This window comes from Mastigoproctus giganteus, chromosome 13 (assembly GCF_048544385.1).
Source record: "Mastigoproctus giganteus isolate SK-2022 chromosome 13, ASM4854438v1, whole genome shotgun sequence".
Lineage (NCBI taxonomy): Eukaryota > Metazoa > Arthropoda > Arachnida > Uropygi > Thelyphonidae > Mastigoproctus > Mastigoproctus giganteus.
The window spans coordinates 48,463,131-48,480,255 of record NC_143587.1 but is presented as its reverse complement, the minus strand read 5'-3'; the positions used below and the strand labels follow the sequence as shown (position 1 = coordinate 48,480,255).

The 17,125-nt window shown below is 34.3% G+C and overlaps 1 protein-coding gene across 3 annotated transcripts in view; it reads right to left on the bottom strand.

Annotated features, from left to right (window-relative positions):
* LOC150076017 (tyrosine-protein phosphatase non-receptor type 11-like) overlaps window positions 1-17,125 on the bottom strand; it is a 148,908-nt gene that overhangs the window by 82,034 nt on the left and 49,749 nt on the right. For all 3 annotated transcript variants that reach the window (XM_090387998.1, XM_090387997.1, XM_090387999.1), the window contains exons 5-6: window positions 14,469-14,699; window positions 7,596-7,692 (exon numbers count right to left, since the gene is read on the bottom strand). In XM_090387998.1, coding sequence (XP_090244124.1) covers window positions 7,596-7,692; window positions 14,469-14,699 — 328 coding nt within the window. The remainder of the gene's footprint in view (window positions 1-7,595; window positions 7,693-14,468; window positions 14,700-17,125) is intronic.

Genomic DNA, 17,125 nt, shown 5'->3' with positions numbered 1-17,125 from the left:
GCATTTAGGATTCTATTAGTAGTGTAGTACTGACAATTAATTAATTAAATTTATTGATCTTATTAATTTAAAATATCATGCCCCAGACTAGAGCAGCAAAGCAACAGGCACAAAGTGGCAGGAGTACTGTGACTCGGGCGGAGAACTGAGAGGGATGATTCTCTAATGTATCACAGCCTAAAAAAATGTGCAACTTGTGAAATTTTTGCAGAACTCTCTGGAACAGAACATGATCTAGCCAAGGAGGGTCTTTGTGTGTGCCAGGCACAGAGAGTGTCTAGAAATTAGGCGTCAACTCAGCATTCTAATGGGCGTCTACGAGAGTTTGAGGTGTAGGGTAGATGCCCTCGAAGAAATTAATATGAGGGGCCCGTCATGCCTCAGCTGCCCAACTCAATGCCACAGCTCACTCCTGGGCATCAGGCAACACAACGGCAATCTCCAAGGCAGAATGCACTGGTCCCACAGGAGTTACTTATCGTTGGTGACTCTATTGTCTGGGAGACGGGGAATATATTATGTGAAAAGGATGGATGGAATAGGACCAGGGTATATCTGCCAGGAGCAAAAGTTGATGACGTTGTAAAGCATATATCATCTCTAAAGGGCAGGGCCGGCGGAAGCGGGCCTGTATTGCAGGCAGGTGCCACTACAAGGTGGGTGCCTTTTCGAAGTTTTAGTATGAAGTTTCATTCTTTCTTTAAATTTTTGTAAATGAATTAAGTAATAATAATTAGGTAAGTCAATAGAATTGCTGCAAATTTACATATTCTGCATAAAAATAAAAATAAATAAATAAATAAATAAATTGCCATTTGTTTGGGGGCATCCATTTCAGCTTTGCAGGTGGGCGACATCCAGCCTAGTGCCAGCACTGTTTAAGGGCACAAAATGTGATATTGTTGTACACGTTGGCACCAATGACATTGAGAGTAGGAGATCTGCAGATTTACTTAACAAGTACAGGTAAATGTTGCAAAAAAGTCTTGAGTTAGGGTTAAATTTGAAAGTGTCTGCAATTCTGGAGTACATAATGACAGCTTTGTCAATCATTCGGCCCTGGAGGGAATGTGCAAGGCTCAAGGGGTAGAATTTTTTTCAGCGTGATCTGTGCTTGTTAACAGGAGAGACTGCTTCTACAGAGATGGGATCCACTTAAATTGAAAGGGCAGAAGAATATTTGCTGAAGATATCCAGGCAGTGTTAGGTGGGTCGGAAAACTGCTAGCTTGGTGGAGATTCACAGACTAAAAGGTTAAAAGTAGCCGCAGGCAGAGGTGAAAGTGATTCTTGCACTACTTCTATTAGAATAAGACCTGGAGCGAGGGGTGCTGGGAGTTTCAGGGACTGATGGCAGTCATTGTGAAAGAGGTGGGTATATGGGATGTGTTAGGGTAACTAAGAATAAGAATAGGTGCATGTATACTTGCATGTATACCAATGCTAGAAGTATAGTAAATAAATTTGATGAATTTGAAGTGTTGGTCAAGACATCAAAGGTGGGTATCGTTCGGATATCAGAGACGTGGTGTCATACATATATTAGAAATGCAGAATTGGAATTTGGGGAGTACAATGTGTACAGAAAGGATAGACAGGATAGGATGGTATGCTGTTAATTAGGAAAAACATAAAATCAAAAGAAGTGCATCCAGCTGATATAGATGAACAGTGCACTGTTGAGTCGGTTTGGTGTGACATAAGCACTGCGAAAGCAAAAATAAGAGGAATGTGTTATAGGCCTAATGACTTGAATGAGTACAATGAACAATTGAACAGAGAAATAGAGTGGGCTAGTAAATCAGAATGTCTTATAATGGGGGATTTTAATTTCCCAGATATTGACTGGAACTTGTGGGTTGGTCACTTGCACACTAGAGAGACTTTTGGGGATTTATTGGATGATTGTTTTCTACAGCACCACGTTACAGTGGCAACCAGAGAGTTTGTTTGTTTGTTATTTGGATTTTAGGAGCATTAGCAACTAAGGCCATATTGCTCCGGCAACCAGAGAGGTTAATATAGATGAAACCTCTTGATCTGGTTATCAGCAGTGATCATTCGTGTATTAAGAATTTGCAGATAAAGGAACCAGTAGGTGGCAGTGATCACAGTGTACTGATGTGGGATTTACTTAAAGATATAATTACCATCACGGGCAAAGGAAAAGTTTTTGCTTCCGTAAAAGTGAGTACAGTGGTCTCAGACAGTTTTTAAATTCTGTACAGTGGGATCAACTGACGTGTTACCAACAGTAAATTCTAAGTGGGAAGCATTCAAAGAATTAATCATGGAAGCTACTAAAAGTTTCATACCTATTAAGAAATATTGTTCAAGGTTTAGGCCTAAATGGTTATCAAATAAACTAATGAGACTCGTGACAGAGAAGAAAAATGCTTGGGATGAATAAAAAATTATCAGGCGACACAGAAACCTACAGCAGATATAAGCTAGTCTGCAATCAAGTCACAAAGGAGGTTAGGCAGGCGAAGGCAGATTACGAGAAATCCTTGGCAAAAGATGCTAAGAAAAACAGCAAGGATTTCTTTACTTATATAAACTCTAAAAGGAAGGGGATGAATCTGATTGGTCGATTTGATATCGATGGTTCAACTGTTGATGATCCTGCTCAGATAGCAAACAAACTGAATGAGTATTTTGCATCTACATTCACACATGGAGTTATTAAGGTTTGAAAATGCCAGAAGGTTATCAAATTGTAGCAGGGTGCTTAATGATTTTGTAATAACTGAGAGCAAAGTGGAAGAGAAATTGTTGAAGTTAAACATAAGAAAGGCATCTGGGGTAGATGGGATCTATCCAGTTATATTAGAGGCAGCAAAGCAACTAAGCAAACCCTTAGCCATCATTATGAGAGCATCCTTGGACTCAGGGGAGGTCCCCACAGACTGGAGATGTGCAAATGTATCCCCAATTCAAAAAGGGGGATGGAAGGGTGACACAAGTAATTACAGACCACTTAGTTTAACTTCTGTTCTGGGTAAAATAATGGAGTCACTGGTTAAAGATGCATTGCAGGATCATCTAGACATGAATGCAGCAATAATTCAGACACAGCATGGGTTTGTTAAGGAGAAAGTCTTGTCTGACAAATTTTATTGGGTATTATGATGTGGTTACAAAGGAACTGGATGCAAAAAATAATTTTGATATCATATATGTGGATTTCAGGAAAGCTTTTGACACTGTTGCGCATGGAAGACTACTGTACAAACTGAAGCAGAATGGTATTAAGGGTAAGTTGCTACAATGGATAAAAGGATGTTTGAGTGGGAGAAGACAGAGGGTGGTAATCAACGGGTGCTGCTCTTTGTGGACTAATGTTATTAGTGGAGTCCTACAGGGTGTTAGGTCCACTGTTGTTTTGTATATTTATCAATGATATTGATGAAGGTTTATCAGGCTTAGTGTTGAAGTCTGCAGATGATACAAAGGTTGGCAGGGTTGTTAATGACAGTAATGGCGGTGTGCTGCTGCAACAGGATCTACAAAATTTGGGCAGATGGGCTGAGAAGTGGCAACTGAAGTTTAACCTTGACAAATGCAAAGTACTGCATATGGGTAGAAGTAACCCATATGCAGTACTTTGATATCAGAGAAACATACCAACTGTGTGGTACTACACTTAAGGTGGTAGAAAATGAAAAAGACCTGGGAGGGGGGTAATTGTGCAGTCAGATGTGAAGTTTACTAAGCAATGCAGACAGGCTGCCAGGGCAGGTCATGGGGTTTTGTCAATGATATATAGGAATTTTGCTAGCAGGGAAAAGGAGGTGATTGTCCCTCTGTATAAGGCAATGGTAAGGCCACACCTTGAGTACTGCATACAGGTCAGGAGGCCTCATTTTAGGAAGGATGTAGATTTGCTTGAGCTTGTACAGAGAAGGGCAACAAGATTGGTGAGGGGAATGAAGGGATCCTCTTACCATGAGACTTAAGTTCTACAAATTGCAATGGCTGGAGACTAGGCACCTGCACAGTGACTAAGGTGTATAAGGCCTTGAATGGGTTGACACACTGAATTCTGATGGGATTCTTCCACTTGTTCAGATTATGGTGGGGCCATCGGTTTCTTTGGTTCCCCCCTGGCTCGACTTGCACTTTTTGATTGTGTATATAATTTTACTGATTCTGCTTTTTCCTGGCTGAGGGTTGCCATAAAGGTTTGGTTTCCCTCAGCTGGGTTGTTTACTTATAGTTAACTCATAGTTAACTCTTAGTTATATTTTATTAATTTCTCTGGTCTCGGTAATGTGTTTACTGTAGACCATATTATTTTGTAAGTGGATTATTTGTTGTTCCCCCAGGGAGACGGTTTCGTGTTTCTTTCTCCTTTCTTTCCCTCTTGTTCCCTAGCTTGTTTTTCTTCTTTCATTTACCTGTGTGGCCCTCTCTGTCAACTCTCTTGTCAATTTTGTTAATTTGGTCTTACTTCTGTTTCTAAAAACACTTCCTTAATTACTTCTTTACTTTTTCCAACTAGTCTAAAAAGTTATTCTACCTACGTAGCTTCCTAATAGTAGTTCCTGGCTGCCTCCTCGTGGCTAGGGACGGGAGTGGGGGGTTGGAGCATCTCTTCGCTCTCGACCCCCTGCTGCAAAAGCCAGGCGCCGGCATTCATAACAACATAACACGACACTACACTACACTACACTAATTACACGTCCTATCTTTCTTTCAGCTGTTTTCTTAAAATTCAATCTCTCTCATTATTTTATTTATTTATTTTTTTTTTCATGCCGGCAATTGGCGCTCTCGCCTAAAATTCGACGGGTATAAAGGAAACCTTGGTGACCGTCATTAAACTCACAAGAATACCTTGAATACCTTGTTCAGATTACAAACCTAAGGAAAGACAGATTTAGAATAGATGTGTGGAAATTTGCCTTTAGCCAGCGGGTGGTTAATTGCTGGAACAAACTTCCGTCTGTCATTGTGGAAGTTGATAGGTTAAATAAATTTAAGGAGGAACTGGACAAACATTTAGAGGAAATGGTTGTGTAAATTTTTTTTTGGCTGCTGCTGCATAAGCTCATACACTTGCTTTCTTGCATCACATGCCACCACTACTACTACCTTTTCGGCATTTTCTAACTCCTTAACGATTTTTAATTTTTCCTCTAAATTAAAAAAAATTTTTTTTTGTTGAAGTTTTCTTCATTTCAGGCACTAATTAAACACACTCTTTATATAGACATATAAAGAAGTACGCAATATGAGATACAGGGTAAATGATGCCTCCCACACTACCATTGCAGTTTCTTAAGAGTTATCTATGGTGTATCTACACCAATATTATATAGATATTAAACTCTTGCTCTCAACATATTATGCCTTGTTGCATTTAGTTATTTTTAAATGATATCATATAAACCTTTTGGCATCTCTCATATTGTGTGATTACCTTCACAACTGGGTTGTCATATCTGCAATACCAGGGTACCTGCCCACCCAACGATGATAGGCCAACAGCTTTGAAACGGTGACATCTGGGTGGTGGTACTCACTGAAAATAAGTAACAATAGTCTTCTCTATTAGTGAAGCATTACTTATTCGAGGTAGTGCAATACCATGGCAACTTGTTGTGAAGGAAGAGCACAATATGAGATACAGAGCAAATGATACCTCCCACACTACCATTGTAGTTTCTTAAAACAGTTATCTATGGTGTATCTACACCGATATTATATTTATACAGACAAGAAATATAAAATCAGTGTAAGCAATGCTTACCGATTAAATCACTTTTAAATTGCTGACATGTGCAAACCAGAAAAAAAATTCTATCTGAACAGCTAATATAGGATAACTGATGAAGGGGGTTTCCAAATTAGGAAGTTGTTTCAAAAATAACTGGACAAACACACCACTGTTTATTGCTATGTTTGGTTATAAGAATCAGTTTTGAATGCCTTTGTGATATTTTTCTAAAGCAAATTTCTGGAGGTCATGACCATAAAACAATTTGCACTTTCCGGTCTATTGGGCTTTTCTGTTACTGCAATCTATTATAAATGGGTAATAAACTCAATTTTATTGCATTTGCGATAATACCAATAGCTGAAAGTCTGTGGGATTTACATTATTGTGGTGAAATGTGTTTCCTCTTCAATGAAATCTTTAATCATGTAAAAAACATATATAAATTTTCAAAATCTGCTCTTCATTCCTATTTTTTGAAGCTTCATAAACAAAAATCATGCAAGTAGCGAAACTCATCACGCAATTTAAAAATTTTGTTAGCAAATACCTGACTGCACAATAAAAAACCATGCAAATCGAGAGATGACTGTATTACAAATTCATTTAACATCAATTATCAGTGGGGATCATTGGTTAAATATATTTATTTAAAGAGAGAAACTTTCCTCATAATACACTATAATTGCTGAATGATGGGTTGCTTAAAGAAACTGATATATGCAGTATTAGTTCCTTTATGTAAGCAAAAGGTACTGATACTTAGTCTATCATACTGAGAACTTTGCAACACTACTCAAAACTAAAGAGGAAAAAATAAATGATACAGTATGTCAAATGATTTATACTTAATGCTTAACAATAAATGTTACTAATACAAACTCAGAATTCTATTATGATAACTCTCACCCAGTAGTTATCAATGAGAGCTTATCCATTACGCTGTAAGTGGTGCATTTCATGCAAAATTAAAACTGTCTCTTTGTGTCTTTATAAATAGACAATTTTAAATCTATTGTTCATGAGTTAAGCATTCAATAATGTATCTAGCCAAAAGAAGACAATTTTTATTATGCAAAAGCATTTTTCATATGAGATTCTTCAATTCTATAAATGGAGACCAAAATTCTCCACTCTTAAAGATTTGTCACTAATAATTTCTTTCATGACAGCTTCAGTTTCTGTTCTTAATTCTTAAATGACATGTGGATTGCTAAAGCAAACAGCCTTCAAATATCCCAGTAGAAAAACAAATTCTGGATGACGTAGCCATGAAAAACTATACTCAAACCTTCCAGGAAAGTGACCTGACAATATATGGTTACCAAAAATTTCATGAAGGAAATTCAATGCCATATCTGATATGCTGTGATCATGCACTGCCTTGATGAGCCATCCAAATTTCTTAATCTCTGAAAAATAGGGGATGATGCTGTCATAAAGGGGAAGGGAGTATCAGTCTAACAAACTGCTTATTAATTGCATACTATACTGTGCATATTGCAGAATGAAGAGGTGTCAGCTTGATTTAATTAGATTTTCAGAAGACCAGATCCTCATTTTATTTGTTAATATAGCCTTTCAGATGAATGATGAGCAACAACAAATGTTCCTGTAGCAGTACACTTGACTTATTACTGCAAAATGCAGCTGTGAGAATGCTATGCTACCTTAGCATTCTCACAGCTCAAATACCAAATGTAGTATGTGATATATAAGTTACTGTTTGTTTTTTTTATGATAAAAAAAGATTATATAGAATAATTATGTAGGTCTACAAAAACCACAACTTTTTTTGTTTTTTTCCTATAGAACCAAATGTTATGGTAATTAGGGTATATATACGTAAATGATATTTAAGACAAACAACTTACATGGTAAAATATTTTTGTAGCGATTTTTGGTCCGATTCTCTGGTTTCTGTCCTTCTTTCCTACTGTACAAGTGTTTGCATTCCTGTTGTTGCAAATACTAAAAGATAAAAACTTAACCATTAAGCATGATCAGTTAATATTGTTAGAGCAAATAATATAATTACAAAAGTGAAGGTTACATTATATAAAAATTCTGTACAAATTTTTGAAATCACATTTGATCACTATCAATCCCACTTATCTAATAAGCCAAATTCCATCAATCCATCCTGATTTACTGATCTTATACAAGTGCAACAAAAGAAAAGAATTATAAGTGAACTTTAACAGAAGACAATATTATTGAAATTATCACACAAAATCCCATAATCCATTGTTATTAGAAATTTAAAATGAGTAATGGAAACCCTTTTTAACAAGTTACATGAATAATCAGTACATAAAAAAATCTTACAGAAAAAGAATTTGAAAACATCATTAAGAGAAATAGCTAGTGAACTTAAAGAAATCAAAAATCATATATCAGAAATAAAACCCCAAAGTAATAATATTTCGATCCAAGATCAATCGAAAATATCTTAAAATATGTCTTTTTTATTTATAATTTTAGATTTCAACATGGATATTGAAGCACTACTTATAAATTTACAAGACATTATAGCCCTTGGCTAAACCTCTAATGACAACAGTGTTTCAAAATACACAAGAATATAACTTTGCATAAGATATTGATTTCTTTCTTCCCAAATCCAAAAATAATCATTAACAAAAAATTATTATATTCATTATACTCTCTTTATAATAATGGGAAGTTTAATCAAATAAACTACTGTACAGTTAATCATCATGGGTGATTCACACCATAAAGGATTGTTGTTTGGAAGTTCATTGGTTCAAGGGCTACTTCAGCCATAATACGCTTACCAATGCATTCTACATAACGTACAACTGCATTACATGTTACAGTGTGGTATTAATATTAAAAGTAGTAGTGGCATGTGATGCAAGAAAGCAAGTGTATGAGCTTATGCAGCATCAGCCAAAAAAAAAAATCACACCATTCCCTCCAAATGCCTGTCCAGTTCCTCCTTAAATTTATTCAACCTATCAACTTCCACAACGACAGATGGAAGTTTGTTCCAGCAATTAACCACCCGCTGGCTAAAGGCAAATTTCCGCACATCTATTCTACATCTGTCTTTTCTTAATTTGAATTTATGCCCCCTTAGGTTCGTAATCTGAACAAGTGGAAGGATCCCAACAGAATTCAGCGTGCTCAACCCATTCAAGGCCTTAAATTCAAGTGATTAAAATAAAGAATATGTATGCTAATTATATAACATTTTATAGTTAAATCTCCTTTATAATTCTCTATTTCATATAAATTCAAAAAGAAACTCTTTATGTGTTGTCTATGAAATATTATAATAGAAGATGCCACTCATACCAATGGGGAAGTGATAATTTTTTTTTTTTTTTTTCCAAGTGGCAATATAATGTAAATGCTGTACATTCAAACTTAGCAAAATGACTGCTTTTAAAGATGACTATCTTTGGATTTTAAACAATAAAAAAAATTAAATCTTTTACAGTCATTGAAGGCTTCCTTCTTATAGGATATTTCATTCAGTTTACTTTTTTGTGATAATACTGCCTCATTGCCAACAAAGAAAGGACAAATTCATTATTAAAAAAAATGTGAAAGAACACTGTAGTATTTCTTAAAGAAATACATATTACTAAAAGAAGAAACTCTAGTAAACTACATGAATTATTTTTAAGTATAATTTATTGTGCTAAATATTTGGTTAGAGAAATTACAATAGCATGCAGTCATGCATACACTTACTCCAACATGAAAATCTACTTTTCGTGTTGGAGTAAGCATTTTTTAAATGGTATATTTATAATGTAATTGCTTTAAATTCAAACTCATTAAAATAACTTTATGTATCATCTGTGGAAATTAAACAATAAAAATGTCCTAATGACAAGATTCCAGAGCAAATCTCAAAGCACCATCAAATTAGTTAAGTAGAATTTTTGTATTGGAATAAAGGCTGAATATCCTTATTATAAATACCTTTAACAATGAAAGCACATGATTATAATTTCCTAAACCAATATTTAGCACAATAAATTCAACTTAAAAATATGTAATTCACTCAGTTTACTAGTGTGTTTGCTTTTAACAATACTTCTTTAATAAATAAAAACCTTTAATACAAAGCCTTGTATTAAATTTTCTATCATTCTCTGATCAGAGGAGAACTAGAAAATTAGCAAAATAAACCAAACTGTAGAAAACTACAATGTGGAAAATTTCTTTATAGGAAAGAACCTTTTCAATCAGTATCACAAGTTAGTTAATGCACACAAGGGCATTATTTTTCATTTTTATTTCTTAAATTAATTAAAATTCTTTTTCTGTGATTAATAGAAGAGAAAAGTAAATAACTAACTATCTTGCTGCAATTAATTAGCTAATAATACAGTAGAAATCTATTAAGAAGTTTTCCAAGGGAGGGGAGGTTTAGAACTTCTTACAAGGGAAAACTTCTTAGAAGGGAAAATGACCTAAGGGTATGAAATATTAACTACACAAATAAAAATGAAAAGATACACACATGCAAATTGTAGGAAAACTATCAAGAATAAAAATTATCATTTAATTCAAAACAATATTTATTAGTTATGATTTAATAAGATTTCAAAATTATAAAAAGGATGTAATGAGAATAATAAAAATCAATTACAATAATTATAAGTAGCACAAAAAAAATTTTTTTTAAATGTTTATAATTTTTTCAAGTAGCTATCCAGAGAAGACTGCTTCAAATATTTTGGGGAGAGCTTCATACAGAATAAATAAGTTTGCTTAATACATTTCAACACTGACTAAAGAATATCAGGCACACTATGAATGAATCGCTGCAGTGAAGAGAAGCCAATCATTGCATCTCAGAATGTTGGTACAGCAGGCTCATCTTCTTGTTCAGACTCATTATCGGTCATGTTTTGATCTTCATTGCAAATATCTTCAATACTTTACAATTCACATGCAATAACATCATTGTCTACATCAACATAATCATAAAAATTTACTGTAAATCCCAAATTACTCTGTAGGAAATCCCATTCATCAAAGGAATCTTTTACTGTTCTTTATCATTTTCAACACTATCAAACTTTTCTTCTATATCATTATAGAACCCAGCCTTTTTAAAGGAATTTATAACAATAGGGTTCATTGTATCCCATTATGCTGCTAAATATTGCATTGCATCTAACAAATAAATTTTGAACTTTTCAGTTTTCCCCATTCAGTTTTCACAAGGATAAGCAATTTATGTATAATGTACTTATGAAAAAATCCATCTTTAAAACAATGATCACTTCCTGATCCAGTGGTTGCACAATTGACATGGTATCCCCAGGAAAGAACTCCAAATGGACATTAAGTGCTCATTGTTTTTCAGATGAGCAGGGCAGTTATTGACAAATAAAAGAATTTTTTTATTATTTCCTGCCATCTTTGAATCTAGAGCTCTTATATACTCATCAAAGGAGCACATGTCATCCATGCTGTTTTATTGTTCCTGTATTTACATGGAAATGTTTCCACATTATTGAAACAATGTGGTTTGATGAAAATAATACAGTGGGACCAACTGATAATGTTACCAACAGCAAATTCAAAATGGGAAGCATTCAAAGAACTTATCTTGGAAGCTACTAGGCTTTACATACCAATCTAAGAAATATTGTTCAAGGTTTAGGGCTAAATGGATGTCAGATGAACTAATGAGACATATGGCGGAGAAGAAAAATGCTTGGGATACATATAAATTAACACGCAACATAGAAACCTATGACAGATATAAGTTGATCTGTAACCAAGTTACAAAGGAGGTTAGGCAGGAGAAGGCAGATTACGAGAACTCTTTGGCAAGGGATGCAAAGAAAAACAGCAAAAAGTTCTTTACTTATGTAAACTCTAGAAGGAAGGGGATGAATCAGATTGGTCCACTTGATATCGATGGTTCAACTTTTGATGATCCTGCTCAGGTAGCTAACAAACTAAATGAATATTTTGCATCGGAATTCACACATGAGCAAGTTATTAAGCAAGGGGAATGCCAAAGGTGTATTCAACTCTGGCAGTAAGCTAGATAATCTTGTAATAAAAGAGTAAAGTGAAGGAGAAATTGTTGAAGATAAACACAAGAAAGGCACCCGGGGTGGATGGGATCTATCTAGTTATATTAAAGGAGGCAGCAGAGGAAGTAAGCAAACCCTTAGCCATAATTATGAGAGCTTCCTTGGACTCAGGGGAGGTACCCACAGACTGGAGATGTGCAAATGTGACCCCCCAATTCACAAAGAAGGATCAAAAGGCTGACACAAGTAATTATAGACCTGTGAGTTTAACCTCTGTTCCAGGAAAATTAATGGAAGCACTGGTTAAAGAAGCACTGCAGGATCATCTAGACAAGACTTCAGTTATAGCTCGGACACAGCATGGTTTTGTTAAGGGGAAGACTTGCCTGACCAATTTGATTGGATACTATGATGCAGTCACAAAAGAACTAGATGCAAGGAATAACTTTGATATTATATACTTGGATCTTAGAAAGGCTTTTGATACTGTTGCACATGGAAGACTGCTGCACAAATTGGAGCAGTGTGGCATTGGAGGCAAATTGCTGCTATGGATAAAGGGGTGGTTGAGAGGGAGAAGACAGAGTGGTAATCAATGGACACTGCTCATCGTGGATTAATGTTATCAGTGGAGTCCCTCAGGGTTCAGTGTTGGGTCCATTATTGTTTTCTGTATTTATAAATAATATTGATGATGGTATATCAAGCTTAATGTCCAAATTTGCAGACGATACAAAAGTTGGCAGGGTTGTTAAGGACACTACTGACGCTATGCTGCTGCAACAGGATCTGGAAAGGTTGAGCAGATGGGCTGAGAGGTGGCAAATGAAGTTTAACATTGACAAATGTAAAGTACTACATATGGGAAACAGCAACCCCAGAGCAACGTATCAACTCTGTAGTACTACCCTAACAGTGGTAGAGAATGAAAAGGACCTGGGGGTAATTGTGCAGGCATATATGAAGTTCTCTGAGCAGTGCAGACAGGCTGCAAGAGTAGCTCATGGTGTCTTATCAATGATATACAGGAATTTTTCTAGCAGGGATAAGGAGTTGATTATTCCACTTGTATAAGGAAATGGTCAGGCCACACCTTGAGTACTGTATACAAGTCTGGAGGCCTCATTTCAAGAAGGATGTAGAGCTGCTGGAACGAATACAGAGAAGGACAACAAGGTTAGTGAATGGAACAAAGGGTTGCTCTTACGAAGAAAGGCTTACGTTTTGCAAATTACAGTGTCAGGAGACTATGCACTGGCAAGGTGATCTGATAGAGGTGTATAAAGCCTTGAATGGTTTGAGCATGCTCAATGCTGATGGGATTCTGCCTCTTGCTCAGAATAATCACCTGAGGGGGCATAAATTCAAATTGAGGAAAGAGAGGTAGGGTAGATGTCCGGAAATTTGCCTTTAGCCAATGGGTAGTTGGTTGGTGGAACAGACTTCCATCCCTTGTTGTGGAAGTTGATAGCCTAAATAAATTTAAGGCTCAGCTGGACATGTATTTTGAATGAACGGAGGGGTGAAGTGGAAGGTTTTTTTTTTTTTTCCTGGCTGATGCTGCATAAGCTTGATTTCTTGCATCAAATGTCTCTACTAATGCTAAATAATTGCAATATGTCACTTCCATTATATCAAAATGTTTATACTGTTTAATATTTTTTTAATATAAAAATTAAGAATTTCTATATTTAAAAAGCATATTAAGTGGGAAAACATCATTATTCTACTTTTTATGCAGGAAATCTATGTGTATTCTACTTTTTATGCAGGAAAGCTATGTGTATTCTACTTTTTATGCAGGAAAGCTTTTTACCCAGGAAAATAATACATTACAATATATAGAGTTGAAATTGGGAATAAAAAAAAACCAAACCTAGTACAGGAGAAAACTTATGCAGGAATTTCTTATCCTAAAAGTTTTTGTTTTTACTTCACTGTACATATCCGAAATGTAATATTCACTCCATATTTTAACATTTTATAATCAACAGTGTTTGAAATGGAGCACTTATTTCAGGCGATGTGATTTAATAAATTATACAATCTTAGTATACTGTCAGTGCTTTCATATTGCGATTTACTTATTTCTCCCTGGATTTCAATAACAACTGAAACATAATATGAATTTAACATTTCTGCTATGACTAATATAATAAGCAAACATGATAATAATTCATGATTTATGTATTTAGTAACCTGATAACAAACAAAAAACAAGCATAAAGCAATGACTGATGCTGAACTGAGAACATTATTTCTGTGCATCCATCGTATAGCTTATTCATTCCTCCAATCAGCAACAAACATAATATCCATTGCTTCATCAACAATATAAGGCATATGGATAACCTATGTTACATGTATGAAAGAAAAATAATAATTGTCAGATTTCTCTTTGTCTCATTTTAGTAAAATTTAGGATGGCTTGACAAATCTGTCTAATAGAGCCAAATATAAGACTTCATGAAAATTCAACCACTGGGAGTCAAGTTATTACATGAAAACAGATGACATGGTAAAGGCAATAGGCGCTTTATGCATATATGCTAATGCAACTAAAAACTGGTACTGTTCGGGAACCTTGACAACATTTCTAAGTCTTATACAGTATTCTCTGAAGTAAGAATTACTAAACACTATTTAATCGTGATTGAGAATACAATTAATGACATATTTAATTTAATATAAGAAAAAAAAAAAGGAATAAACCTCAAATTCTTCCCAAAATCCTGCTTTTCCATTATTAAGTGGGCCATTCTCTTTGATTAATTCTCTCACCCTACATTCAATAGTAGAAGCTGTAATACGAGTAGCATTAAATGGCTGTTTCAGGTGGACCACTGTTCCTGTTGTTTCTACCATTGGATTCTTCTTATAGTGATCAACAAGATCACTTAAGGTATCAAATTTTTCTCCTCCGCCAACATCATATTTTCCATCCTTTAAAATAAACAATATTTAAAATTTTGCACATAAAATGAATGATATCATACATAAAATTTTTTAAACAGATTAATTTAAGAATAGAAAAGGAATTAAAGTAGTATAAAAATAATTCCAATGCTACTTTAATATTAAATCTGATATTATTCATTAACATAAACAATCAAAAATGTTTATTTTTATGTTTTTGTTTAAATCTGTTAAAAGATATTCCTATAAAAGTACAGTAGAAGCTTGATATTTCAAGACCATAGTCTCTTCTCAGAAGCCACTCAATGTGATTAACATTTCACTGACAACAGACCAATTCACTACACTAATAGGTGGTTAAAATTTTGAAAATGTCAGTTTCCCATGGACATCTGTTCGAAAGTGTTTGTTTTTCACTTGCTTTCATTTGACACTGATATTTCACACTGACACTGATATTCCTCATTTAGATAAGCAACTATTACACTTCTGTAATAGTTGCTTATCTAAAATTTACAACAGATGTCCATAGGAAACACACACATCTTCAAAACTTAATGACCTACTGGTCCGTTTCCAGAGCAATCCTCATTCAATGTAATTATTCTTGTTGTCGAATGGGGAGGCCTAAATAAAAAAGATAATGCTATATAATATGATAGGATCATGGACAACAGAATGGAAGTAACAAGCACAAGCTAATGCTATGGCATTTTCATAATGACTAAATATGAGGACTTTTTGTCTTGTGTTTTTGTGGCTGGCAGATTTAGAATGCCTAGTAAATGCAATGGTCTTAATGTTCACAGCTGAGAAAATTTCACCTTTACCATGAGTTGCCTTGTTATTGCACTACTTTTAAAACAAATGGCATCACCAAAAGGTTACTCTGCAATTTATTTAAAAGTCGAGACACTCCTATGATAGCCTGTTTCTGGACTTTCTGATCTCTTATTAGACAGGAGGTAGCCTTTAGTGACCACCTGCTATATGACAACAACTTATAATAAAGTTGAAGTTCTTTCTAATGCTAGTAATAAGAATATTGCATTTACTAAGCAGTTTAAATAGTGCCAGCCCCAAGAAACACAACTGATGATGAGAAAGTCCTCCTACTTTTCATAGATATGATGTTAAACCTAAGTAATAACCTTGTGGGTTCACAGGTAACAAATTTTTGCCTATGTTAATCCATTTTCCCCATTAAAAACTGTTTAAATAAGCTGAAAAAAATTTTTAAACATTAATTAATTGTACAACTTGCCATGGAGTTAAAAGTATTAATTTTTGTATTTTCAGTATGTTTTTTAACAACATAATTTTATTATCCTTTATTTCATTACATTAAAATATTTTTATTAACTTTAATAAAAAAATTAGAAAATACACTTTTTGTATTATAATCTGAGTTTTCAGTAATCTAAGTAATCTTAGTCCCAGTTAGCTTGAATTATCAAGAAATGTATGTATTTTAATTTCAGTTGGTCTCAACTTTCATAATCAAAATTAAATTCTTAACTTCAAAAAAGCACTGCCTAATGGGGATAACATTGAATGTCCACAATAAATGTGAACATTCAATGTTGTTCTCATTAGGTAATTCAAGCCTAGTCACATTTAAACTTACATTGGCAATGTAGATATCAAAAAATTCAAATCAGTATTTTATCTTTCCATTCTATGCTGAAACTGTTTTATAAAATTAACAGCAAGAAAAAGATGAAATGAATACCTTAGTGCATGGAAAAATAAGAATATATATTGTATTACACATATTGAATAGCAATAAAGAAAAATACAAGGATTAAATAACAGACAAGAAATTATACATATACATATCACAACTTGCTGAAGAAATTACTTTGGAATAATTATCTTTCTGTACATTTCATAAAATATAAGGGTTACTCAAAAACTAGGAATGCATATGGACAAGAGTACTTTTGAACACTCACCTTTTGCCAAGTGTTCTTGTCTGCAAAATAGCATTGGCATATGATGCAGAAAACAACTTATACAGCATCAGCTAAAAAAAAAAAAACTTCTCATTTTCCTATCCACTCCCTCCAAAAGTTTGTCTAGTTCTTCCTTGAATTTATTTAAGCTATCAAATTCCACAACGATAGATGGAAGTTTATTCCAGCAATCAACCACTCGCTGGCTAAAGGAAAATTTCTGCACATCTATTCTGCAACTGTCTTTCCTCAATTTGAATTTATGTCCTCCTCAATGTGTGATCTGAGCAAGAGGAAGCTCAATGCTGATGGGATTCTTATATTCCCTCCAAAAAGTTATTACATAGGTTTAAATTTGCATTCCGAACAATTTCATCTAATTTTCACATTGAAAGATTTTATAGCACTTGCTCTTAAATATATATAAATTATATAAAACTAAGTTTACTAAAATATTTTTTATACCCTGTAAAAAAAAAATTCTAACTATTACAAAGA